General features: G+C 47.4%; 1 protein-coding gene across 1 annotated transcript; it reads left to right on the top strand.

The window, feature by feature from the left end:
* The first annotated feature begins 2,258 nt into the window (after positions 1–2,258).
* B4GALNT3 (beta-1,4-N-acetyl-galactosaminyltransferase 3) lies at positions 2,259–25,079 on the top strand. The gene is made up of 20 exons (XM_026052152.1): positions 2,259–2,298; positions 2,950–3,053; positions 3,690–3,767; positions 9,329–9,424; positions 9,741–9,831; positions 10,701–10,801; positions 11,181–11,248; positions 11,781–11,859; positions 12,297–12,363; positions 14,008–14,151; positions 14,522–14,631; positions 15,217–15,317; positions 16,673–16,749; positions 17,736–18,726; positions 20,271–20,569; positions 20,953–21,106; positions 21,866–21,938; positions 22,492–22,645; positions 23,687–23,813; positions 24,664–25,079. The coding sequence occupies exons 1-20, from the start codon at positions 2,259–2,261 to the stop codon at positions 24,770–24,772; spliced, it is 3,063 nt and encodes a 1,020-aa protein (XP_025907937.1). The 3' UTR covers positions 24,773–25,079.
* Positions 25,080–27,510: the final 2,431 nt, after the last annotated feature.

The raw sequence follows: 27,510 nt of genomic DNA, 5'->3' as shown, positions 1-27,510 counted from the left end.
TCTGTGCTGCAACTGGATAAWTCCCAGCACTGAGACTGGCTGTTCACATCTGTTCATGGAGAAATCCATGCAATGGTTGATCCTGTGGCCTCTGCTGGGAAGGACACCCTTTCTGTGCCCTCCACTAATGGTTAACCATGCACATCTGGCTGGAGGACACTGGAGGATGCTTGGTCCCTTCTCCTTTTTTCCATATCTCCTCTCTTCTCCTATTAAGCAGCCTTTTGGGAGAGCCTGTTTCTTCTCCAGGAGTGCCCCATGGAAATCCTCAGGCAGACGGTAGTCTTTAAGTGAGGATCTGGAACACCGAGAATTTCTCCGAAGGGGAGTGTTCACCCTGTTGTTTTCTGAAACTCTTTCCTTACCATGTCAGGGAGCTAACCTGCCAAGGAAGTGCAATTTAACAAGCACAGAAATTGCTACCTCCAGATTAATTTCGAGCTGCTTTGTCTCTTTCTTGTTACAAGGCTCATGTAAATAGGTATTGGGTAAATATTTGTACAATACAGACAATTACACCCCTTTTTTTCTCTTTTCCAAGGGTCAGCAAAATGTCAGCCATTGGCATTTGCATCCAGCCAGGCTTCTGTATTTGTTTTGCTTCAGGCCCCATGCCAGTTGTGCTTAGGAACTTAAACACAGACAAGCCCAGGAATCGCCACGGTGGACCAAACCAGCAGTCCACACTGGCCAACAGCCTTTTTCAGTAGAGACTAATTCTGGGAATTTCATTATGGGTTTATTCCAAAGGCCAGTGAAGTTCAGAGTTTAAAAGCAAAAACACATAATCTCTCACCTCTGCACAAAAAAAAAAAAAAACACTTGGAGTCCTCAGTGACTCTTGGGGAAGGAACTGACTGTTTAAATAACATCATCATCTTCATGAATACAGCCCCAGAATTTATTTTTTTGCATTCCTATTTTACTTACTTCYTCTCTAGTCTAACTAGTCCCCCTCTTGTTGCTCTCTCCTCTCTCTCTTTCTTTCTCTTTCTTCTCTCTCTGAAGAAAAGCTTGCTGCCTTTACCCACTGGTAAAATGAGCCTTCAAAGTAGCACTTACTGAATTTCACATGAACCAAAAAGACTGTTCCAGGCCCATTGCAAAGCATCCTGCAGCTGCAGGATGTTTAGAAACAGTAGGCTATGCCTCTTCATCCTCAGTGAGGCAGAAACTTGACAGTGACATATTCTTTTATATGGCAATAGAGCCATTTCTTCATCTTTCCTATGACGATCAGTTARTATCTTGCTCAGGTTACATTAATCAGTAGGCTACTTACCCAGAGTGAGGGTTTTTTTTTWWWWAAAAAAAAAAAGCACAAATTCAATATTAATGTTGATATTTTTAGTCATAGACCAACACACAGCTTCAGGTGGGAATAAGATGACTTAGAACTTCATTGCTAAAGAGCATCTGATATGGTTTGAGTCAAAAACATTCACCTAGAAGACAGCTTCAGGGGAACAAGACACGCTAATTGCCCCTGACCCTTGTCTGTGACTGCTTTCATATTTCCTATATGTCTTGCACTTTCTTTTCATTAATTGTCATGGTCCCCACGCCTGGATTTGTGAGCAAGCTGAGGCAGTTTCACAGCTGTGTCTCTAGGGCCAGTAGATCCAGAGCTCAGCACAACTGCGAGAGGAATCTCAAGGGGCCACTCGTGGCTTCTACTTCCTGGGCTTGTTTTGGGTTTGCCTYGACCTTAGCATAGCTCAGGGATACTTTGGAGCTGATCTAAATAATGTAGCTTTTAAGGGCAGTTGATGGAGCATGCTTGTAGTTTAGCCATGATGTCTTTCCCATGCTGTAGGGTTGGGACAGGTCCCAGGGGTATGTTGGCTCAAAGAGTGGAAGTTTCCTCAACAGTGGTCTCTGCTGCCTGCTTGAAGTGTGTCCCTGTTACCTTTTGCAACAAGAGCAGTGCAGAGGGCTCTGCACCCGCCCATGAGTTTGCCATCATCCTTGTCACCTAGATTTCCGTTTTTAAAGAAAATGTGCAAAGAGTTCAACTGCACTCCCTAGTACATACTTAACAGGCTCACCACCAGCCTGGGAGAGGCAGGTGCTCAAGGACCCTTTAGCACTTAGGCTCTTCAGAGTTAAGCTGGCATGTATTGTGGACACGGCACTGAACTGCTATGAGGTCGGATAGCTGCTGACTCCTTGCCAATGTGTTTAGCAGACCTGAAAACCACATTGTTTGCAAGGCTCTGTCTCGTTAGGGTTGCAGAGAGCGTTACTGAGAGCTACACATGTACTGTGCCTACTTGCCTTGGTCGCTCAGAAACCCAGGTGGGCCAAGGGAGCTGCAGCAGGAAACTCAGAATGGCTCCTGCCCAGAGTGGAGCAGGAAGGGACAGGGTGGAAAGGAAAGCCACATTTGACCCTGGAAGCTGTCTTGGCTTGAATACTTATGCCCTTAACTACCTCACTGCTAATACTTTAGCTTTATAGCTCTATAGCCTGTGAGGTGCTGTCTTTGTAGATGTTCAATATTTCCCTCAAGAGAAAAATACTGAAAGCTTTTATTTTGCAAATTGGTGCATATTCAGAACAATATTCTTTTGATGGTTAGACAAATTAGGAATCTGGCAATTGTCTCATGCTTTTTTCCCCTCCATATTATTAGTTTAAAAATTGGTCTTGAGTGTAACCAGTAGCATCTTTGAAATGTGTTTTGTAGCTATGATGAATCTGTAACATAACAAATTAATAAGAGCAAGGGAAGATTTATTTTTTTGAGGAAGGCGAAGACCATTTCCTTTTCTCCCTCTGTGTCAGTCAACCCACTGAAAATAAAATAAACAACTCTTGGTCTCTGCTGGGCAATTCCAGAGCAGTAGAGGTGTCTCAGCCTTTCAAAACACTGGATTATTCTGGTAACTGCTGCAGCTTCCTTTTTTAGCATGTACTCTGACATCTCTTTCTTTTTCCTCTGTGCAGGATATGGGAGCTGGAGGGAACTGGCTAAGGCTCTGGCAGACAGGAATGTCCCAGCTGGAGACCCGAGCCTCCAGTTTTACTATCCTCAGAAGCTGGGACAGCAGGTGAGGAGGCTTGGGATGTCTTCAGGATGTTTGGAGGGGAAAAACTCTCTTTCCGATGTTGGGGCCCCCAGAGACAGTTCTCTGCTCACACACACCAAAAAAAGGAGAGCAGGAGCACAACTCTGCACTGAGTCACAGCAATATGAGTGTACAAAGACTCCACTGTAGGCGATGTGTTGGTGCTGTGTTGGACGTAACCAGCTCTAGCGGAGCACCGAGGCTGCCTGGGGATGTGGCACTCAAAGGGAGCACTAAGCAAGACAGAGACAGAAATAGAAGGTCAGGAGAAAGTGTGCAGGTTTCTTCTGAAAGCCATCTCAGCACTGTTGCCTGAAGGAAGTGTTGAATTGTTGCCTGGTTTTTAAAAAGAGTATCTAGCTTTTAGCTCTGCTGTCTCTGTGCTAAGCAAGTCCTAGTGTTCTTTCTTCCTGGGATACCATCATGGAAATTTCCTCTCACAAGTGCAAGGAGCATTTCCACCCCACTATGCCTGTGAGGGCCACCTCTCCTTTGAAAAGAGTCTGAGAAATTGCTGTTTCCTCACTTGTTCTTGTGGCCACATTTGAGCTCTCTTGTGTAGTGTCAGTGTTCAATCATTTATCATTTTACTTTGAGTTTCCTTTACTTGTGTTTCAGAACCAAGAGCATCAGAGAGGTGGCAGGAATAAATCAAATTATGCAGCTGTGGACAAGCCTGTTCCATGGATGCCAGAGGTTGGTACCTTTCTTCAACATTTCACGTGGGGGTGAGGAGATCTCTGTGTGACGAGATCAGAAGAGTGAGACCTCTGCCTGGAAATACATTTGCTTCCCTGGAAGTCCATTCCTTATCATCCCCTCCTACTTTAATGGCACTTACAGACCCAAGTAGTCACCTAGCAGGACAGGAGTGTCCAGATTCCTGATAATTGGGTTTCTCCTCCAGCCATCTAGGCACCAAGCATCCACTCAATTTCCAGCGAGGAGGCAGGCCAGTAATCCTTAAAGGTGAAGTTTATTCAGGGCTGGGAATGTGTCAGRCCAAGAACTCAACGTTCAATGCACTGGTATTTGCTTGTTATCCAACCCCTGTACATCGCACATGGAGCTTTCTTCATTTCAGTGACACTTCTGATGAGCAGAGACCATCTCTGGTGACCCTTGAAAACCGGGGCAAACGTTCCCTTTGTTTCCTTCATGCCTCATTTATTCTTTCCTCCTCTCTCCCCTTATCTCACTATTCCTCTTCAGATAAGGGAGCAATGCAGGCTGCTGATAATGAGAGGAACACCAGCCAGGGGGCATTTGGCTAATGGGGTCAGCTCCGTAAATTCCTCAAGGTGATTAGGGACCAGCACAAATGAGAACAGGCTCCTGGGCTCCCCTATCAAGGAGCAAGCCCTAGTCCCAGTGCTCAGGATGTGAGAGGGTCAGGGATGGTGAAAGGGAAGCGTCTCCCTCTAGCCATCCCCATGAGTGCTCCTGGTCCCCTTGGTGCGAGCTAAAGCTTTCCCAGGAGCAGCCAGCACCAGTTGCCGTGCAGAGCACAAAACCAGCCTGGATGGACCATTAACCTGTCCTGCTGCATCAGCTCGGGGCTGCTGGTCCCAGCTGGAGCCAGGCAGCCTCGTCCCGCTGCAGGGCCTGGTGGCAGCGTGCAGGGAGGGCTCTGCTGTCACACGGACTGCTGCTGGCCGGCAGCCCGCGGCGTGTCACGGGCAGCACTGCTCCTGTGTGCGGGGGTGACACAGTGTGTTCACTGCTCTCCCACGGCACGGGGTGTCTGGGGGTCTGTGCAGCATCCCCCTGGCTTTGCCTGCTGTCTCTGAACCGCCTTACTGGTTCCTGAGAAGCTTTCTGGTCTTGAAATCTGCCAGGTCTGGTGTCAAGAGCCTTCGCCTGTGTTAGGAATACAGCAAGTGGGGTGAAGAATTGGAACAGGCTGCCCAGAGAAGTGCTGGAGTCACTGTCCCGAGCAGTGTTCAAGAAGGGTGTAGATGAGACACTGAGGGACATGGTTTAGCAGGCATGGTGTTGAAGAGTTTACAGTTGGACTTGATGATTCTGAAGGTCTTTTCCAACCATAATGATTCTATGATCCTATGTGTGTATCTCAGAAGAAGCTGGCAGTGTAGCACAGGGCCAATCTGCCCAGTCCCAGAGGGTCAGCAGGGTGACCCTGATGTGAACATAGGCCAGATGTTCACCTTGTAGTGAGTGCACCTGGGCCATTGAGGAAGTGGCTCCACGAGCACAGCCTTGTGTGGAGCTGCTTGCTGTCCTCTTAACCACTCACTGAARTTTCTTCTGACCTGGGGATTAAGTGTTTTAATTAAGTGAGGGCAGTTTGCCACCCATAGGCCGTAAAGCTGGGCTTTGTTTGAAGGGAGAGGTATATTCCTCACATACATGAATAATTAACASGGTGAGCCTGCAGTTAGCTTGGCCAAAAAAGGAGAGGTTTCAGTTTTCTTCTTTCACTTTAAGGAGGTGAAATTGGTGATATAAATCTTCTGCCTCAGAAAATACTCTTCATATGCTCAGTGTCAGGACTTCCCTTGCACTGGAAAGCATAGTGAAGGAAATCCTGCTCACTACTCTCCTGAGATTAGAYTATGAGGGGGCCAGTCTGAACTCGAGAAGTGCATCTCTTCACAAGCAGAGCTTGAATAGGTGCTGCACTAAACCAGAGTGTTGATCCTGGGCACTATCCTTACACCAAACAAGCCCCAAACCTTCCCTAAAAGGGAGCATCTTTTCCTTAATAGGCTGAAAGATAAAGCTATTTCTGATAATTTTGCCCAGGTCTCTAGCTTTCTCACTCGCCCCCATGAGGTGTCACTGCTTTAAGGGACGGGGGATATTTGTTGCTAACTTGTCTTGATGGATCCCCACAAATGTCCAGCACAGGAGCTACTGGAGCAAAGTCCAGCTGCTCACTGCTGTATGCCACCCGAGCAGGAGAGCTGGCAAAGAGAGGGTATTTTAAAATACTCTTCTGTCTCTTTGCGGAGACAGAAGAGTATTATAAAATTGGCTTAAGGAGTTTCCAACTTGCAGCAGAATGTCGTCATTCTTCCCTGTCTCAGACCCTCTGTGACAAGTTTATCTTCCTCAGCATTGAGCATTCCTGGGATGTGTGCAGCTGATTTGCCTCGGAGATGCCAAGGCCCCATCCTGCTTCAGYTGCAATCCAGGAGGTCAGCAGGGCTGCAGCCATCCCACTGTGCAGCTTGCCATGGCAGGAGCCCGGAGTGCGGCTTCCTTGGGGCTCCTTGATCCAGAGGAGCCGTTTGGTTTGGGGTCTCACCAGATGGGCAATTTTGGCTTAGATGGGCTTAGATGGGATGGGCTTAGGGTTCAGATTCAGAAAAGAGGTTTGTGCTCCTTGTGTGTTAGCCTCTCTTTTCTGTACATTTCTGTACAAATCACTGTACAATTGTACAGCAAGCTGTGCAGATGCGTTTAAGGGGAGTAGGAGGAACCTAACTTGTTACTTCTCAGATCCTAATTTTCAGCACCTTTGAAAACCAGAATCAGGTGGCTCCAAGCAGGGAAGTGAAACTCAGTAAGCATTTTTCATAGAGCCCGTTGACCTTTCTCAGGAGCTCTCTGCCAGGACTGAGAATGATGGTGCCACATACACACTGCTGCCATCAGCAACAAAAGCCCCAAGCGGGAGGTTTTTACTATATGTTATAGAGGGGACACAAATAGCAAGCAGAGGAATTTCTCAGCTCCCAGGAATGGGGAGCCATGAGTTGAGCTGCAGGGATGGAGGTGATAGAGTTTCAAAACAGCTGCTCCTCTGGTGACTCTTGGGCCCTAAAATTAAAGCCAAGCTCAATTTTCACTCCCAGGCCAGCACTTTGGGCTGCCAGCACATGTATTTTGATAACATTCTTCTCTTCACCTTCAAAAGAAGCAGAGAGTAACCTGGGCTGCCATAGCTCAGGCAAAAATCTTACTTTATAGAAGACCTCAAAACCACATGCAAGAAATGTTTGTAGTATCAGCTGGTTGTTTCTCACTGCTCAGAGCACAGGCAAGAGAAGCTATTATGTTAGCTCCTGACAGAGCTTCCTCTCAGGTGTCTTTTTAAAAAGTCTGGAGACAGGGATGTAGGGCCAGAAATCTCAGTGACCGTCTCTCATGCATTGGCAAAGCACTTGGCACAGTGGTGCCTGCTTTACTGCTGCCTTCAGCCTAATACTGCCAAAAGTCTGCAGTAAAGAACCGTATTAGAGCAGGACTGCTCCAGATTTCCTCTGCAAATACTGGAGCGAGTCTAGCCTCCGTTTTAGGAMTCCTCCCCACAGAATTTCATTCTGGTATCTGGGCTACCCCATGCCAAACCCAGCTCCTTTGCAGCCTTGGGAGCATCCCCTGGGCCTTTCTGGGCCAYAATGTAAGTGCAGTGCCAGCCTCTCCACAGTGTGGGAGTGTTGTGCTGCACTGGACACAGATATGAAGCTGCTCTCTTGCCACGTGCAAACAATTCTCCAAGAAGGAAAATAGCATCGCTTGTGGGTAGCAGGGACTGACTGCCAGAAGACTTGGTTTCTGGCAATGACCAGCTGTGGGCACCCACCTTGTGCACCTCGGTTCACCTTCCGTGAGAAGCAGCAATTGTCGTTACTATAGGTGGCTTAAAAAAGTAGTTCAAGACCTTTCAGTGTGAATCTGGATTTGTTCAGTAATTACGTTCCAGTTCTGCATTTGTGACCCTTACAATAATTTATTCATATCCTAGTTCCYGCAGCAGCCCAAGTTTCTCTTGGCAAGATCCACTGCCCGCTGTGCAGTCCCTCTCTAATTCTGTGCAGCACCATTTGGAGTTGCAAAATTATATCCATTTTCTTTTGCTTCCTTTGCTCTTACGCCACGGAGAGAATCTGGGCTAAGGGCTGTCAGCAGAGGAGGAAGGAAGAGGATAGAGGGGGACAACGCAGATGTCCAGACCAGCAGTGGAGCCCCTGCCAGCAGTGCAGGCTGGAGTGAGGGAGGCTGGAGAGAGACCACTGGAGAAGAGCAGTGCTTGAGGCTGTTTTGCCTGGCACGCAGCAGTGTTTTTCACGTGCATGATTAAAGCCCATAGCTCACAGGGAGCATTACTGCATGAGCTGATGCCAGGCCAAGTCTGCTCCGTGTCCTCCCCTCAGGCCRCAGCGTAGTACAGAGCACAAAGCCAGCCTCTTATCCAAGGGAAAATAACTCCATGAAAGGGTTCCTTTGCCAGAAGTGCACAGAGGGGTTAGAGTGCTGTTGCGAACCTGCTGGAGACGCYCCCCCACGAAAACTGAGAATTTGCTGCCCTCTGTAGACGTTTGGGTGCTGTTCCAACCATTTCCAAGCCCTGCTTGCACAGCTTTAGCCAGGCTCCATAATTCCTTATATAGACAAGACAATGGTAGCCAGTGCCAAGGCAATTTGTTCCTTTCTTCAGCATTTCCCCATCTAAGGTAGCCTCAAAGTCTCCAGCTTGTTTATTCTCCACTTTTGGAAGCTAGTTCTGTGAGGACACTTTCAGTGTCTGGCTCCACTGGTTGCATGCATGGGTTCTCCTGGAAGGTCGTCAGCTTTTTCCTTGAAACAGCATAAGTTAAAAAAAAAAGAGAACCAAGAACACAAGTCAAGAAAGTCTATGCTGAAATGACATCATGCACTGAACTGCCTGTGCTGCTACTCCTCAACGTAATGAGCCTGCATCTCCTAGAACATTTTCCTTTTCCCACCACCCTCTCTCAGTTTCACCCTGCAGATTTGCTTCAAAAAGGTGATCTACCAACTCTCCTCCACAGAGTGTCCCTTCTGTCTTTTTCTGGCCAGCAAAATAGCCCTGAAGTGGTGAGGGAGCCCCAAATGCCTTCTTGCACAGTATCAAGCCCTCCCCTGCAAGCTGGATTGCAGGGGGCTGCTGCCATGTCAGAGGGTGTCCCACACCATGGCCTCACAGCACGGTTTTCTGGTTGAACATCAGCTTAGTGGAGCAAAATGAAGTGATTCACTCACCAGCAAGGTCTTCCAGGAATCCCAGCCATATAACTGAGTTCTCCCCAGCACTCTTACTGTTCTCTGGTCCTCTTAACACTGTCACCTGGTGACAACCCAAATCCCACAGTGGTTTAGATACGAGGCCCATGTCTCTTGCAGCCCCAGGCCCTCATGGCAGTGGGATCTTCCTTCTCTCTCAGCAGAGCTCCAGTGTTGGGTGCTGCTGCAGAGCTTGGCTGGATAGGGGAAGGATGCACGCAAAGGTTGCAGCAATTCACTCTCCTCTGCTTTTGCATTTGCAGTTCCAGGGCCAGGCCAATCTGCACGTGTTTGAGGACTGGTGTGGCAGCTCCACCGAGCAGCTCAGGAAAAACCTCCACTTCCCCCTCTACCCCCATGTGAGTAAGACCCAGACACCCCTTTCCCATGGTTCCCCTTTCCTAGCTGGATCACCTTGTCCCCATTCCTCTCCCTCACCATACCTTCTCCTTCCTCATGGTTCTGGGGAAACAGTGTCCTCAGGCAGCTTTTACAAGGGCTCTGAGGAGGCATCTCTTCTGCAGTAGGGAGGAGGCTTATTGTAGTCCTGCTGAACTGCTAGGCCTCAGACACTGGTTAGATAGTTAGGTTAGACCTAACTCTAACCAACTGGTTAGACTGGTTGATAGGAAGGGGCAGGAATATCTAATTATTTTTTACTTTTTTCCATTTCAGGCACGAACTACACTAAGGAAACTGGCTGTGTCCCCAAAATGGACCAACTACGGTCTACGAATATTTGGCTACCTACATCCTTTCACTGATGGTGAGGGCTGTGAGGCTGCTGTGCTGCTTCTCATGTGTCTTCCCATCTGCTTCTCCCTCCTTTCTTGACACTGAAGAATAACACTCTCACCCAGGCAAGCCGGGCATGAGGTCTCTCACGTAGGCAGCACTGCTAGCTGTGGATAACTGGCTGTTGTGCTGGCATGGATGAAACACATCTGTCACCATTGTAGGCTAAAAAAGAAAAGCAGAGAATAAAAGAGATTTGAAGCATCAGATAAAAAACAACAGTCTGACTGTGAATACAGAGCCCCATGACATGCACATGAGCAAGAACAGACCCTAAGCATTTTCTCTCTTTCTTGCATGCACAAGACTGCATATGACATCATTTATGTTTCTTCAGCTCCCCAGGTGCATGAATATCTGACCCCACATGACATGTGTATCACCCATCTACATGCTTCTGCCCAAAGCAGCCCACTAACACTCACCCATGTGCTCCTGGTCCCCTGGCCCTTGACTGCCATCCCTGTAACACCGGCCAGAACAGCGAGACCCAAACACCTCTGTCTCCTTTTGTAGTTCCACACATCTATTCTTTGAAAAACATTTTCTCACGCAAAACATTTGCTCTAGCAGCAAARAATGGAGCCAAGGAGACTCTGCATGGACTTAGTTCTCCAGATCAGGTGAAGCCAACAGTGAACCAGTTGCATACCAATTTGGTATGAAAATATAGTAGTTAGGGAATTCAGACAGGATCAGAGCAGGAGACTAATACCCAAAAGACAAGTATGGTTGCATAATATAGGGAAAAAGCGTGACTAACATATTAGAGGATCTAAATCCATTCTGTATGTAGGCATCTATCCCACTGCCCTACTTACTCCCTCAATCTCTTAACAGGGGAGTTTCAGTTTGCCATTGCTGCGGATGACAATGCTGAGTTCTGGCTGAGTCCAGATGAAAAGATCTCTGGTCTCCAGCTGCTGGCCAGTGTAGGCAAGGTACAGTGCATGCTGCATGGCTTCTTCCATCAAGGCTTTAATATCTCTGTGGGGACAGAAACCCTCTTATCTTACGTATTTCCTCAGCTGGCTGGKATTATCAAGTCTCTTCACCAGCCCAGCTATAGGCAACACCACAACAGACGCAGGACTCGTACAACATGACGTAGCTTAAGCCAGTCATGTATTGGCACTGCTGTTGGGAATCCCAGCTTCATGATTAAGGGACTTCAAGCTATCCTCCGCTTGTGGATGTCACAGACATCCAAGAGGAATGGTTCGAGTTTTCCTCTTTTTTTTTTTTTTTGCCCCAGCCCTAGTTGCAGAGTRGCCAGGGAATAAGTGAATCTTAGCTAAACTGTTTGCTATCTTTTCACAGACAGGGAAGGAGTGGACAGCACCAGGCGAATTTGGGAAATTTCACAGCCAGCAGTCAAAGATGGTGAGGTGAGTGAGCAGACCCCCTCACTCCCAGCCACCTCTGCATAGGCTTACGAAAAAAAGTCAGAAGGTGAGCAAAAGAGATCCTGGATTTGTTTTGAAGACCTGAAGTTAGAAAGAGGTTATTTTGGGGTATCATCAAAGTGAAAGTGGCAGGCCCAACCTGTGCCAGCCTGCCTTCTGAATTTGCTGCCAAGTGCAATATTGAATGCTTTTTCCTTTGAGGAAGCAGCCATTAGCAAATCCAAACTCCTCTCTAGGAACTGTATCCCGAGCTTTGTGTGTTGGAACTGGCCAGGTCTCTCAGAGGTGAGGCTAAAACAGAGAATTAATGGAGAAGAGTCTGAAGCACTGCAGGTGTGTGGGAGAAGCTATCCATCCAGCCATTAGCATCTGGATTTTCCTGGCAGTGCTAACCTTACCTACCCTGGGAATCAGGCTGTGTTTAATCTGTACAGCTGCTSTATACCCTTTGTCTCTTGACATGCTAAGAAATGTTCTTTAACGCTCTTARTGACAGACACACTTTTCTTCACAGGCTATCAGCTTCAGGCAGGTACTATTTCGAGGTGCTGCACAAGCAAGATGACAAAGGAACAGACCATGTGGAAGTAGCAGTAAGTCTATGCAAATAGCCATGCTGTCTATGCACCTCCTCAGAGCTTGGGAATGAAGTCTGTGATGATTTCTCTCCGTTTCCAGACCCTGGCTCCTCGTTGCATGACATGTGTCTAATGCTTTCCGGAGTCCTTACCTACCTGTGTGGGATAATCCTGACTGTGTCTGGACCATTTTCTATCCTTGCAGTTCTGCTCTTGCTGTGCTCTGTCCTTTCCTGCTTTAGACAACTCTCAGCTCTTTCCCAATCTCTTGCTGCTAGGTAGGTTCCTTCATAGTAAGGAAAAAGGARGCTGTGAGCTCATCTGGTTAAAAAACAACTTGTGCCTGTTCCTTTTGCTCAGGCTCAATTAAATCTCTTTTTTTCTTTTTTTTTTTTTTTTAAAAAAAAAAGAAGGCAATTCACACTTCATTTCAATTTATTTCTCTGTTCCAGTGGAGATTGAATGACCCAGAAGCAAAATTCAAAGTCATTGACTCCCAATACCTCTCCCTTTTTGCCAGTAAGTATCTTCACCACAAGTTTTCCTGAGCACCTTCCAGTTATCACAGATGTTTCATGAATCATAGTCCAACCAGGCCAACTATTGTGTGCAAACTATTAAAAGAAGTACCTGGAGACAGGTCAGGAAAGAGATCTCTGGACAAGAGGATGGCTCATTATTAAACATGGGAGAACTGGGAGAAGGTTTGGAACATTGGTTGAGAGAAATTTAGAGAGGCTATTTAGGGACAGAGATGGGCTATGAGGAGAGTCTGCAAGGGTGAGGGAAGCTGTTCCAGATGTGAGAATAACCCAGGATAGAGGTATACAGCGTGGAGCTCATAATGTGGGCAGTATAGTGTGCTGGTAGCTGGACATGACAGGGAGAAGGGCTGCTGGAGCACTCCTGGGATACACAGGAGACTTTGCACTAGGTGCTGGACAGATGCATCCAGTGAAACAAGGCAGCATCTGCTTTGCTCCATGCCACCCTTGAGTCTCTTCAAGCTGCTGTTGGGTCCACCTCTCTGGATTTTGCAGGCAYCAAAGCCCAATCCCTCCTGTTTTGTAAACTCTTGTTATCACATTAAGTGACACATTGATCCAAATTTGTAATCCTGACTTTCCCTCCTTCGTATTGACGATCTCACTTTCTTCTGCAAATACTCCTCCTTTCCATATCTACTGCAACCACGTTCCAACTCCCCAGTTACTTTCTCCATGCCAACACTTTTCCCCATGGAAGATGCCCTGATGTAGATTCCCAGATAGCTGTCAGCTTAGCTTCCCTTTCGGACTTCAGCCTGTTGCTGTATCTTCTGAACCCTGACACTTGACCAGGACTAGGCTTTGATTTAGGTCTTCTGACTCCTTTCTTTTTCCTACCACTCTTTTCTCCTAATGAAGTCCCCGTAGAAGTGTGACTGTAGAAGTGTGGCCCAGAAGACCACTCAGAAGACCATGGCTGGCACAGTGCTCCAGTTGGTTTATCTGGCACATTCTACCAGCTCCTGTTCTGCCATTACAGTGTTTCCTTCTTCCATGTCAGGCTCCCATTCCTTCTGGGGCCACCATATTCTTCAGGACACAGGAGTTGCTAACCGTAACCCTAATGCCCTTGGCAGCACAATGTCTTTACCTTCTGGATGTTTATTCAGTCCCCTTCATCTCAGAGCAAGATCCATGGAGTCATGAAATCCTCCAGGAACAGCAGCAGATACAGAACCAATACTTAGCCCCTCATTTAAGCTTCCTTCTGCTCCTGCATAACTGTTGCTGTCCAGTTCCTTGTGAGTGTGCTAGTCTCCTAGACAAACTTAATGATTCAGATGTGTCCAGTAATTCCTGGCACCACAGTTTCTTCATCCCACCTCTCACAAAGCAGCAGGTCATTTCCCTTTGGCATTTTCCCAGGCCATGTTTGCTTTCAGTGAAAGCCATGTTCCCACCTTGCAGCTTCTGTACTTTTGGACTTCTGAAGGAAGGACTCCTCTTCCTATAGTTGCTTTGCAATGAGGTTCCTGATCACTGTTTAAACATGACTACGCTAAGAGCAATGCTAGATCCAAGGATGCAGTACCATTTAGAAAGGGCTGACGGGAGGGAAGGGAGAAAAGGATGAATTAGCCCTTCCTCCCCCTTCCATTCTCTCTCTGGTTTCTAGACGAGACACTTTTAAAGATGGATGAAGTGGGGCACATCCCACAGACGGCAGCCAGCCACGCGAGCCGGCCTGCTGTCAACGCGGGCAGCAAGGCGCACCCAGCGGACATGTTGAAGCCTGACCCCCGGGACACTCTTTATAAAGGTAAGGCTGCAAAGAAAATGAAGAGGTAGCTAAGCCAAAAGGTTTGGTTATCAAAGTGCAAGCTTTTCTTCTTCCCTGTGCAGAGGAAAGGAGCATCGTACAAGGCCAGTCAGTATAGGAGAAGAAGCATAGACTAAGCCTGTCTCCTCTTCCTTGAGAGCCCAAGTCGCACGGTGCCCCCAGGTGCAGTGTTGTAGTGTAAGTGCCAAAGAGCAGGGTAGGCAGGTGAACTGTGCAAGATGGTTTGCTTTCTGTATCTGGTAGTGTATCAGATGRATGAATAGAAACCAGGCACAGAAGCAGCTAAGCTGTTGCATCGTTTGCAGCAGGGTTTCTCCAGTGACACTTGCCCGTGTGTTTTTCTTCTCAGTGCCTCTGCTCAGCAAGTCCCGTCTGCGCCGCACCTTGGCAGACTGCCCCTACAAGCCCAGCTACCTGGTGAATGGATTTCCTCTGCAGCGCTACCAGGGACTCCAGTTTGTAAGTCCTATTCCGTGGGCACCTCTTTGCCCAAGTAAACCCAAGGAGGAAGGAAGGATGCCAGATTAGTCATGGGCTTCTCCATCAAACCAAAACTCAGGTGCTGATTGCCTTTTTGCTGTTTAGGTCTGCAGCATCGCCATATATACCAGAGGGCAAGAGTAAGGGAAAGGAGTCAGATACTATTGCCTGGTCTCTGGTCTCAGGGAGATAAAAGTGTGCATGTGTCTTACAGAGCCCCTTCGACCTGTAAGGGTATATATGCCATGCATATGCAGAGATTAAACCTCTTCATGGCATAGCCGTATCTGTGGCTGGCTTGGGCACAGGTCACCTGCATGGTGTGGACAGGCAGATGCTGAGAGAGGAGTAAAAAGATACATTCACATAAACATCCCTGAAAACTCCCTTTTGTTTTCCCTTTCCAACACCCCTTCTCAAAGTCTGCTCCCAGGTACCTTTGAAAAGCAAATACCTAGTGAATAATCTCTGCTCCCTCTCTGAATAATCTTTGCTGGTTAGTGACTGTGTCTAGGGATGTCTTGCATCTGTTGGGGTTCTATTTTCCTCCCTTTTTTTTTCCAGGTTCATTTATCCTTTGTTTACCCGAATGATTACAGCCGCCTGAGCCACATGGAAAAAGACAACAAATGCTTCTATCAGGAAAACCCATATTACTTGGAAAGGTAAAGCTGTCTTTGCAGTCATTGCTGATGAAATGGTGACCACGGCAGGGTGCTGAGAGTGGAATAGCAGGGAAGGAGCCCGCGGTTTTGAGTTTGGGATTAGGGTGAAATTTCATACTCACTTTTTGAGGAAAGTTGATTCTTAAAGATCCCCCAAGTCCTGCAAGATCTTAACACRTTTTTAATTTCTTTTGATAGCCAGTGCTCCCTTTAAATGAGAATATATTTAGGTCTCAAAGGAAAACTGCTGCTGCTGCTTTTCTTGCTCTAATAACCTGAAAGCTGGGTCAGAGCAGCAGTGTATCTTTCCTCAACTACATCAGGGGATGTATTTGCCAGCACACTTGCCTGCCAGCAGCTGGAGCCTCCTGATGGCTGTCACCATGAGAGCCAAACCATACTCAGAACTGGGCTTCTTCTCTGGGGGAAGAAATTTGCTGTTTTCCCTCTCCCTGAAGGGGCTGGCTCCCAGACACCGCTGTCCAAGGAAACTATCATGCGCATGTTCCTTCCTCCTGCCATAGGCAGACACCTTGTGTTAGGACTACACTCCGTTCATGAGGGGTTTTTTTTAGAGAACAAGCGAGATGCTCTTTTAGTGGCTGACAGTRGCCTCCCTGTGCGCAGGATATTCTTCCTTTGCACATCTCTGTTTCAATGTTTGGAAAGATAAAGATAAAAACGTACTATAGGTCTGGGAGGGAGCTCCTGGGATGGGGATTCGTAGTGGAAGATGGAGAAGATGGCTGCTGTGGGTTGCAAAGTGCCACCCTCATTCATTGCTTTGGCAATTAATTTGTATTGCAGCAGCATTTGGGAAATAAAGACATTTTTTCTTGGTATCCGGCACACAAGGAGGAAATAGTCCTGGGAATCCCCCCAAAGCAGAAGTGCAGCATGTGATGGCACAGCACACAGACAGTGGTAGCATGAGAGAAGAGGGGATCATTGCAATTATCCACTTCAGCCACTTTTACAGTCTGATGACTTGGGTTTGTGAGCATTATATTATAGGTGAGTCCTACACAATTTAAGGGAGGATAAAAGAGTGTTCAGTGTACTTGCATTGGGATTTCCTCCTGTGCATATCAGGTGGTACTCAAGGAAATGTCTGGGAGACTGAGACGATGACAAAAGAGAGATGACATGTTTAACAAGGCAAAGTAAATCTTATTGCCCCAAGACCTGAAAAATGGAGATGATGACAGACTGACTTTTGAGGAAAAGAGGAATAAGAGATGAGGGATAGATGTAATCAGAGTAATGAATCATCACCTTTGAAGCAGTGGCTAGCATTTATCTGGAGAGGTCAAAATAACTTTTATGAAACCTGCATTTTGTTATTTGCTCTGCAGATTTGGATTCTACAAGTACATGAAACTTGACCAGCCAGAGAAAAGCCAGGACTCCAGAGAGAAGACAGAGCAGCCAGGTAGGGACCCACCATCAGAGCCTAGAGTATCTTTTTATCTGTCACTCTTTTTGTGTGATCTTCCAGCAGCAGCTGGAAGAAGATGTTGACTTCATGCTAGGCAAATCTCATCCCTTCCTAGCTGTAGTTGGGAGAAGAGAAAAAGGCCTCTTTGCATGTCAGGTTTCTACATGAAACCTGTTTTTTACTACATGATGATACAGGTTTCTAGGACATGATGTTTTTGCTCATTTTATGATGTAATTCCTGATGTAACCCTCTTAAAATGATGTAACCTCCTAAAAACGTTAGATGTAGCCTCAAAATTCTTCTTTTTAATTAGAAGTGAGATTCTTGCTGATGAATTGCTGAGACCTCAAGCTTGGGCAGGTTACTCYAGCTTTTTCCAGCTTCTTTTGTGCTCTATCCTCCCAAACTTAGTCCCACTCTCTCTTCTGTCTGTGTCCCACTTCATTTTTGCTCCCACTTTCCCTTTTCCTAGGGACAGGATGGAAGGCCACCTAGCAATGGGCTCTGGTGGCCATAATGGGAGTGCCAGTGGGCAGTGGGCCATTACAAATCAGGCCCGTAATTTATCTGAGGKGCAACTCCAGCAAAAAGGTAGACAGAAGTGACAGCAAGCCAATTGCAACAGAGGATGCCACATGCACAGTGTGGCATCCTCTGTTTGCACCTGTGGCYAAACCAGTAGCTAAAGGTTCAGCCAGACATCTCCATGGCTTTGGCAGTGCTGGCTCACAGGCGTAGGGGAGCTTAGTACCAGAAATGGCACAGCTTGCGTGTCCAAGAGCATCCCTGTGTGAGTGAGAGGGAGGATCTGCCACTCGCTCTGTGATGGTGAGCGAGGCAGGACAAGGAAGAGCTGCTCCTGGGAGGGTGGATGTCTGAGGGAAAGGGTTACCAGCTGCACAGAGGAGGCAGCTCAGTGCCTTTAACAGGCAGCACCACAGAAGGGTTATGAGGAGTGTAACTGATTATTTTTGCAGGTTTTCAGGAGGGGAACATGGATGACCTGCAGTACGCAGAGCAGGATGTGGAGAGTACGAGCCCTCCRGGACACCCTGGTGCACGCAGGGCAGAGCTGGCAGGGAACGCTCCCAGCGTGGTGGCTGCCTACGACAACGTTTACGAGGACTACTCCCTCCACAAGCATCGCCGGCTCCTCTCAGTTACGGGCAGCAACTTGGGAGAAGCACTGCAGSGCAAAGGCGCAGAGAGGCCGGCCCTAAGAGCAGCCCCATCGGCCTCCACCAACCAAAGCCTCACCCGGCTGGGCCTGGAGAGGAGCCCAGTGATGAAGACCTTGCATTTAAAAGGTAGAGTCAAGGACAACTCTACAAGCCCTCTGCAGCAGGCCAGAGCTGCCCAGGGGGGAGCACAGGGGAAATCTCTTCCTATCACGTGGCCTGTAGAGGAGCAGCCTCTCCGCAGCTCCAAGGACACAGCCAGAAGGACTGGCAGAGGGAGGAGGCCTCCAGCAGAGGCTCACAGCCAGCTGCAGCCCACAGGCACTGCACAGGCCGGGGAACGAGCCCCCATGTCCAGCAAGGCAAGCAGGAGCGCAGTGAGTGCGGCCAGGCTCAGCAAGCGGCCGGCTCTGCAGGCACCGTGGCTGAACCAAGCAGAGTCCCACCCTGCTGAGCAAAAGGCAGCCAACAGCAGGGACTTGGGTGAAACAGAGGTGCAGGAGACATCTCCTACAAAGAACAAATCTGCAGCTGTTGAGACAGCAGAGGAAGAAGAGGAAGGGGATGGGGAGCCAGAGGAGGATGAGGATGGGTTTGATTATGTACCAGTGTTTGACCAGGCAGTGAACTGGGAGCAGACCTTCAGCATGAACAACCTGGACTTCCATATGCTGCGCACAGACTGGATTGACCTGAAATGCAACACATCAGGAAACTTGCTGCTAAAAGAGCGAGAGGCCATGGAGGTCACTCGTGTCTTCTTAAAGAAGCTCAACCAAAGGACTAAAGGGTAAGGTACAATGTAAAGACTAAKGAGCAGTGTCTAGGATCTGGTCTGTGTCTCACATATGCAGTGTGAGAAGGCACACTRCACTAAAAAGGATAAGCTAGAGGTGGAGAAGAAAACATTAGGGGAGGAATCTGTGTAAAAAGCTGGGCTTTAAACACCACTTTGGGCTGAGAAATGTGAGCTGCTGGACACCAGATGGTGTCTGGAGGCTGGTTATCACCCTACAACAGCTGCCACCAGTGAACATTAAAGCTGAGAGGTTTCAGTCCAGCTGACATCCCTGGCCTTCTGCTGGCTTCCTCCTTGCGCGATGTAGTTATTGAGAGGACACAGCAATGTTTTACCAGATGAAGATTAAGAAATCTGATACAGAATAGGCCTGGAGCTCCTACACTTGTGTGGTTTGAGGTCTGTCAACATCCCAGTTTGTGAATCTAGCACTGTTTAGGACATAGAACCAAAAGGGACCTATGAGACAATGTGGTTCAGTCCCCGGTCCTCAGAAACAACCACCTACTCCAAAAGCTTATCTGAACATATACACTTTCATCTTAAAAACAGCTAGATTTCTAGACCCTAATACTCTCTATGGAAAATATTTCAGATTGTCACTGTTCTTATATCCCACCTGATCATGAAATGATTGGCTTGTATGTCCAGATATGGTTCTTTTGCCTCATAATTCTTCTCCTCCTGATTGCCTTTCTAACAAGTAGCCATCTCTCCTTCAAACTTCCATGAGCCAAACAACCCAACCCTCCTTACACCTTCTCAAGAGTTCAACTCTATTTCTGTGAGTTTTCTGTCTGTTCTTCTCCATACTAGTTTCATTTTAGGTTAATTTTTCTGTACATAAGTAGCATTCCAGATGTTTTATAGAATGGTATTATTAGTTCCCACTCCCCACTGGAGATAGCTGCCATGATACGTCTTAAGATTACCTTTGTATTTTCAAGGCCATATCAGTCATAATCACCATTTAACTAACAGTACTGTGAGCTTTTCCTAGCATTTCCAGGTGATAAGCATCCCCTTCCAGGAGAACTTGTCATTACCTCAAAGAACAGGACCTGGTATTTCGTATTATTTTGGCTATTCTGGGCGTACAGATCATCCCAGTCTTTCTTATATGACTGCTTAGTCCTGCTCTTTATTTACAAACTGTCATCAGCTAATTTCACTAGTAGCCTAGTCATACTTCTGCCAAGATCATTGAAGGTGTTATTAAATAAGCTCACTTACCACCAGCCCTACAATATTACAGGTGCATTTGTTATTTTCTATATCACCTTTACTTCATTCTTGACACCAGCTGTTCTCTATTCCGGAATCCACGATTGAATCCCACATGCTTGTGGGTTTAGGGAGCAGTTACAAACCTTCCAACGGGAGTTTTGAAACAGTGCAGCAAAGCAGGATGCTGGGGACCAAAAGGCTCAGACTAGCCCAGGAGGAAAGAGCCTGGAAATGAGCTGGGCAGGGTGGAGGTGATAGAGGTGCTGGTGGGTGAGGAAGGTGCCTACTTGCAGCTGTATCTCCTGCAGGCAATTCCAGCTGCAGCGTATTGTGAATGTGGAGAAACGCCAGGACCGCATGCGGGGGAGCCGCTACCTGCTGGAGCTGGAGCTGCTGGAGCGAGGGGAGCGCCTTGTCCGCTTCTCGGAGTACATCTTCGCACGGGGCTGGCAGGGCGTCAGCGGCGACGAGCAGGAGGAGAGGAACATGAGGAGCCTCGTGTGGGGTCGCCAGCGGCACCTCATGGCTGTAGCTAGCGAGCCGGAGTTGTGCTGGCCCCAGGGCTTCACCTGGAACCACCGGGCTGTGGTTCACTTCGTGGTGCCAGGTAAGGGCGACTGGCCTCTCTGGGGAGATGGGCATGTGGAGAGAAAACACTCCTGGGGCTTCACTGGGAGGCAGCCCATAATATCCGATTGGGCTACCCTGAACTACCTGTTTAGGGCCTCCATCAATTTCCTTTCTCTTCAAATTAAATCCCTTAAGAAATACGACAGAGTGAGAACTCAGGTGGCTTGTAAGCTCAGAAAACACTCCCATCACACACTGTTTTCTGTGCAGTTTGGTTCAGGTTTTCAGCAAAGGCCTATTTTAGCGTCCCTGCAAGATTATCAGGGTTTGAGAGGGTTCAAGAAGCCTTACCTGTTTAGAAGCCATGACATCTTTGAAATCAGTTTTGCTTTGATTCTCTCCCTCTTGCGATACGACCAGTGAAAAACCAAGCACGCTGGGTGCTGCAGTTCATTTCTGACATGGAAGAGCTGCTGAGGGTCACTAAGGATCCATACTTCAATGTCATCATAACAGACTACAGCAGCAATGACATGGATGTAGAAAAGGCTCTGAAAAGGTCCAGCTTACGCAGGTAAGAGTGCTGCCTAGTCTATAAAACTACTCGCATGCATATGCCTGCAAACACCACAAGCCTGCAATATGTATACTGATCCACCGCTTCCTACAGCTGGAAACCCAAAATGCACATCCAGACCGTGCACATATGCATGTGTATAATGTTATAATGTACACATATGTACACTGTGTTTGATGCTACAAAGTAATACTGCAGTCATCCAGCCAGCCACATCTCTAATCTCCTAGCTTTTGTTCAAGGTTGTTAAAGAGGACATAAAGCAAGTGTCGCAGTGATGGGTTGAGGGAAGACAGAGAAGACAATAAAGTATTGAGAATGTGACAGAAAGCAGGGACCTCTGGGGGCTTCACTTGCTGGAACAGATGTTTGGCTCACAGTGCACTGACCTGAATCAACTTTGAGGGGTCATTTCCTTCATGTGCTGGGAGTTCCTAGCAAAACCTCTAGTCCAAAGCCTTAGAATAGAGTTGAAAAGATTTTTGCTAAGGATTGCCCCATCCTTGCTGTATTAATGTGAAGGCCCTTATAGCACCCTGGAGTCCCATTCCACCACACTGGGCTCTGAAGTAGCACTGAGCTCCTATGCTCACATGAGAGGTGTGCAAGTGCAGCTTTACAAGTATAGTAGTGACGAGCCTTTAGGCATGAGGCTGCCTGTGTTGTCACACCTGACGTATACCACCACTAATAGCACTTTTTGCACTCATGGCTGTGTGCACACTGAACTTTATCCCTTTCCTTTCTGGCCAACAGCTATCAGTACCTGAAGCTGACAGGGAATTTTGAGCGTTCTGCTGGCTTGCAGGCAGGGATAGACCTCGTGAAGGTAAGCTTGTGATGCTGTGGGGTGTATAGTAAGATATCTACTATAGTTCTTGCACTGCCTCTTGTCCTTAATACTGAATACATATGTTTTAGGAAAGGGAATAGCCCAGCAGAACAGACCAAACATAAATATGTTTCCTATCCCCTCTGGCCCAGCAAGGGTCCTTGCCCATTACTCTGAGGAGACTAGTATCTGTGGTCTGTTGAGTTCTTGGCCTACCATCTTGGACTATCAAACAGGAGGGAAATCAGTACTAGCAGCTTCACCATACTGATTCTGTCAGATCATAGTCCCTCATACTTGTCATTGAACAGCCACTGACTGATACTTCTCTTTTGCCTGGTGAAGCAGTGGAAGCATGGCAACTGTAGTATCATTAAGAGTACTTGGCTGCTTGAACACAGATGATAGCACCTGGAAGCTTCATAATCTGCCCAGCATTAGCATGGGGCATTTGGGGGAGAGATTGAGGAATGTCTGTCCCCATCTCTACTGAGTTCTGCTGCAGTATAGGTGAGCTCTGTGTGACAGATTCTGGTGTAATCACTTCCAGGACCCACACAGCATCATTTTCCTGTGCGATCTCCACATCCACTTTCCAGCTGGGATCATTGATTCAATTAGGAAGCACTGTGTAGAAGGCAAGATGGCATTTGCACCCATGGTCATGAGGCTGCATTGCGGCATGTCTCCACAGCAGCCCGATGGTAAGAGAGAGTGGAGTCTCAAATGTTGTGTAAAGGAGGGATGATGGAGAGTGCYTGAGACCTGGTTTAACATCTAAACGTGTTCTTCCATCACTAGCCACTTTATATCTTAAGGTACTGCAAAGGCCACTAGATGACAGTGCATTATAGGATGTAGAATGGGGTTTAATTGTAACAGGAAGTGAAATTTGAGACTGAAGAGCCAGAAGAGCCAAGCTTGTGTCATTTCTCCCGATTGTCTTTTAGGGCTCTCTGCAGATGTGAGTTCCTTAGGAAATCAGTCCCTTCCTCCTTTCTGCCAGTTTAACTGCCCTCACCCCAGCTCCATAGTCTCTGCTCTCCTTGCCTCTACTSTAGCAAACCTCTCCAGAGAACAGTCTCCACTGTTCTTTTAACTAACATGAAGATGATCATTCCCAAGATTGCCTTGCACCTGATGGAAAAGTTTGCTGCCAAGGACACCAGCTGCGGGCTTCTCCCTCATGCTGTTTTTAGAGTGCACAGCCAGTCCTCCTGAGAAGGCCTCAATAGCCCAGGGTGAGGGAAAGCAGACCCAGAAGGAGAGGAAAGCAGCACAGATCATCTGAACACAGAATTTTCTTTAGACCGAGGTGGCCATCCTGAGCCCCTGTGGAAGTAAATTTTCCATGTAAAACTGTTCTTTTGTCTGGACAGAGAGACAACTTGGGACAGTCCAGGTAGGTTGGATACAATGCCGCCAGACAGCAGATGTGAGAGGCTATGTGAGAGAGGCTCTACTAGCAAGTTTAGAGGGCAGCCTGTATCATCTGTCTTTAAGCCTGTCTCACTTCCCAAAGCTTTAATATGGTCGGCTCTATTTTGGTGCTGCGTTGTCTCTCAGGTGTCTGGATTGTTTTCTTCCCTTGAGGTGTTCGGAGTAGCTTGAGTGTCACTCCAGTAATTTTGATCAAAAGTAAGGTCATTGCTAGCAGCTGCAGGAGCAGATGTGCTGCAACCCTKCTTGAGTTGGTGATGATTCAGAGTACCAACATGCCTGTGCTTATTTTTTGCCCTTCTCAGGCTACTGGGAGGTGAATGGGTTCGGTCTCCTGGGCATATACAAGTCTGACCTGGACAAGATTGGAGGGATGAACACGAAAGAGTTTCGGGACCGCTGGGGAGGAGAGGACTGGGAACTCCTGGACAGGTAGGTGTTCATTTTTGGCTTGGGATGATCATGAGCTCAGGAGGGCAGACCCATACAATCTTGAAATAGCAGTGACCAGGAGGGCAGGGACCTGAGGAGATGAAGGGGATTAATGCCACCATAAACTCAGTCAGTGAAGGAGAGTCTTTGAGCTTATATTGATCCTTAAAACCAGTAGATAAGTATACCCAAAATGCAGCCACTGGTGAACAAAGACAGGAGCTGTTTCTTGGTGTATTCCAGCCACATTGTCGGCTGGCCACAGGCAGATCAGACACAAGTGACTGTGGACATAAAAACAGTTTCTGTTACTCTATGTCTAGTTTTAGTCCCTCAGCCTTCCCATGCTACATATAGTAGTTGCCCAGAAGGGCAAGTCTCCRAGAGATATTTAAGAATCACAAGGTATAGTTAACACTTTCTGAAAAGTTTATGGATGTACCTTCATTTCTGCACACCAGATGACTCTTCCTTCTGCACCAATTCTAGGCCTCAACAGCTCTATATTTTGAGCTCTGTTCTGTATTTTCTGTTAAATCACTGGGAAAAGGACTTGCATCATAAGCATCCACATGTTGCTAGTTGTCCTTCCTCCTAGCAAGGCTGTCCCTACTTCCGATCAGTCCTGCTCAGTCATCCTTCACTCTGACAGGTGTATTAAAAAAAGTCAGTGTATGCCATTAGAACAGTGTATGCTGTTCATGGAATATGAGATACTCTGAGTTATTGAGCTCTTGAGTTTGAGTGCCATCTCCTGACAACTGTTTAAACAAGATCTCCTGGACCCAAACACCCTGATACCTTTGTGACCAAGATTTCCCTAAACTGATCCTTCTTCTCCTTCTGACAGAATTTTACAGGCTGGCCTGGAAGTGGAACGTCTCTCCCTGAGGAACTTTTTCCATTGGTTTCACTCAAAGCGGGGCATGTGGAACCGACGCCAGCTGAAGACATCGTAGCCTTGAAGGCCAAGGCTGTCTGTCAGAGTCATCCACCGCCTGAYCCCAGCAAGCACTTTATGGAGGCATGCAGCTGAGTGTGCATCCTCTTTCCCTCCAGAGCCCTCCTGTGAGACAGCACAGCCAAGGAAGGGGCAGCCAGACTAGAGGAGCAAGAATTTCTCCTGGGAGCTGTTGCATCCAAGATGTGGGTTCCTTGTCTTGCTGGGGAGGTTTGTGCTGGAGCGTTAGGGAAGTGAGGGATTTGTATTTCCTGCCATGCAGGCTGGTGGGTGGTACGGTGAAAGAGGTGCCATATTTCCTGTTGTGTCTTGCACGGTGCAAAACAAAAAGGAAAAAATCCCAGCTAAACGCAGAATGGATTATTTACAGTAATGCAGCTCCTCTTTCGATACTTGAAGAAAAAATATAGGTAAAAAAAGTAAAATACAAACACACATACACAGAGGCTCTCTGGAATCCATGCTTTTCARCAGGGGACCAAAATAAGTTCTCCGAACTGTATTGTGTCTGTACACCTATGTACTGACCCAACCAAGTCTGGACAAGGAGGAACTGATAGGCACTTTAGGCTGTCCATGCTTAGACATTTCTCTGTGCTTTTCACTTGGATCATTAGGAAAAGAAAAATCTCATATTCAGTGAGGTAAGGACTATGGATGGAGCCTGAAGTATCCCTCCCTTGTGAAAGTTGCTTCTTCCTCCAGCTGAGCAGTGCAGCAGGGGCTGATGTTACAACTCAACCTGAATTATTTATCTACTGCTTGAGGCTAGTGGAGAGGTTATGCCAAGGATCTTGGAGGACACCTCAGGAGGTGCTCAGGAGAACCTAGCAGCCTTATCTGACAGACATGTGTGTTTGTCCTAACGATATCAGGGAAACCCTAGCAGRGAAGAAGTGGCAATATTTTATTAGTTTAAAATTGTGAGTTTGTTAGAATAAAAAGAGTATTCTGCTCTCTAAATCCTGTACATTTATGCAGCATCTAAAGGTTAATTTAATAAGTTATGGCTTCACAGTTACGTCCTGTCATAGTTTGACTTTTATGTAAAGAGCAGGCTTGTTTATACTGAAGAACAGGCAGTTATTGGTGCTTCATTTCTGGAACAGTCCTGGGAGCTCTGGCCTCGTACTGAGGAGGTATTTTCAGGGCTTGGCACTTGCACTAGGAGCAGAGGAGCAATGCGGATAGGAGAGGGCTGAGTGAATAAAAGGATGGGCTGACTGAATGCCAGCACTGATGAAAGAACTGTGGAAAGAGCCTTAGWGCACAGAGAGCTGATTCTAGGGTGAATTCTCAGGCCCTGAAACCCCTGCCCGTGCAAGGCAACAGTTTTTACACCCAGTAACCATTTTTCAGGACTGCAGAGTCACAGAGATCCACAGCGCAGTCGGTGCTTTGCCCTGGAGCTTCAGTTTCCTCTAACCATCCTGAAAAAGCTGCTACTGATATCAGGCATCAGGAAGAGTCTGACATAGGGTGCTGCTCRTAGCTCTGAGTCATTGGGAAGCAAGTAATAATGGTCTGTAAGATACAAGCAATGCRGACTTGGTACTAGAATTGTTTGCTTTTACAATTGGATGGAGTGGATGCCAATTCAAACTGGGTTTTCATTTATTATTAATTCTGTGGTGCTTGATAAGTTCATCAAGTCCCATTATTGCAGGTGGAAAACTGAACATACAGATTCTGGGGTATAAATCCTGTCAAATTATCCAGTGGCCTCAGTGTGAGCTCTGTGGCTGACAGAGTCAGAGTTGAAAAATATACAGTGTGTAGATATGGTGGAAAGTGCACAAGAGATTAATGTAGCTCTTAATTCATGGAGCCTTTGTCAGAATTTAGACACTGAATAGCTAATAAGTCACAGTCTTAGCCTTCTGCTCAAATCAGCAGTCTTTTTAATGAAGGAAGGGAGTTTTCACATACAGAGATTAAGAAATGAAATGCTGCGGTTCTGGAGTGAGGAAAGAGGCTGGCAACTTTTTTCTTTTTTTTTTTTTTTTTTTTTTTTTTTTCTCTCTCTTTATGTAATACTGGAGTTTAAGAGCCCAGGTCTGTGATGCACTGTTGCAACAGGCTGTTTCTGCCTGGCGCGTGCAGTATCAGCCACCTGATGGGTGCGTGTCGGAGCCTGTGCTTTGCTCACCAACAAACACGGGCACAACCCCACGCCTGATGAAGCAGCTCTTTTGCCAGACTCCGTGGACTCCGTGCAGCTTCCACAGCTTGTCTGGATGGGCTCTTGTCAGGCAATGCCTGTGGGACAGGGATAGGCTGGTGGAGAGCACAAGCAGCAGGGATGCTGAGAGTTATGAGCAGCGTCTGCCTTCGTTGGTACGAGTCACTCTTCCTCACCAGAGAGGATAATCAGCAAAAAGGGGGCTAGAAAACAGAGCACAGCCCTCATCACCAGCAGAATCTGAGGACTTCACCACCATGCTTTAGCTGTCCAGGGGACTTGGTCCCTTCATGCCTTCTCGCCCAGACCAGTAAGTGAACAGAAGTGTTTACCTCATGAGGACTCCATGGTGGACGTGGAAGGAGTTACTGGGTCGTGGGCCAGTTTCCTGGGGGCCACTACCCTGGCTGTAGGGACGTCAGTCACAGTTGTTACTCTGTCCCTAGCACAATGGGGCCCCCTTCTTCATCAGCCTTTACACACTGGTGTTGGGAAGTTGATTCATGCTAATTGGCACTAGTTGGCAGCCCCTGCGGAGGAGCTTGGAGAGAGCC

Source organism: Nothoprocta perdicaria, unplaced genomic scaffold (genome assembly GCF_003342845.1).
Source record: "Nothoprocta perdicaria isolate Ctin4 unplaced genomic scaffold, notPer1 scaffold_84, whole genome shotgun sequence".
Classification (NCBI taxonomy): domain Eukaryota; kingdom Metazoa; phylum Chordata; class Aves; order Tinamiformes; family Tinamidae; genus Nothoprocta; species Nothoprocta perdicaria.
The sequence above is the reverse complement of the archived record's forward strand: the minus strand, read 5'-3'. Positions and strand labels throughout refer to the sequence as shown.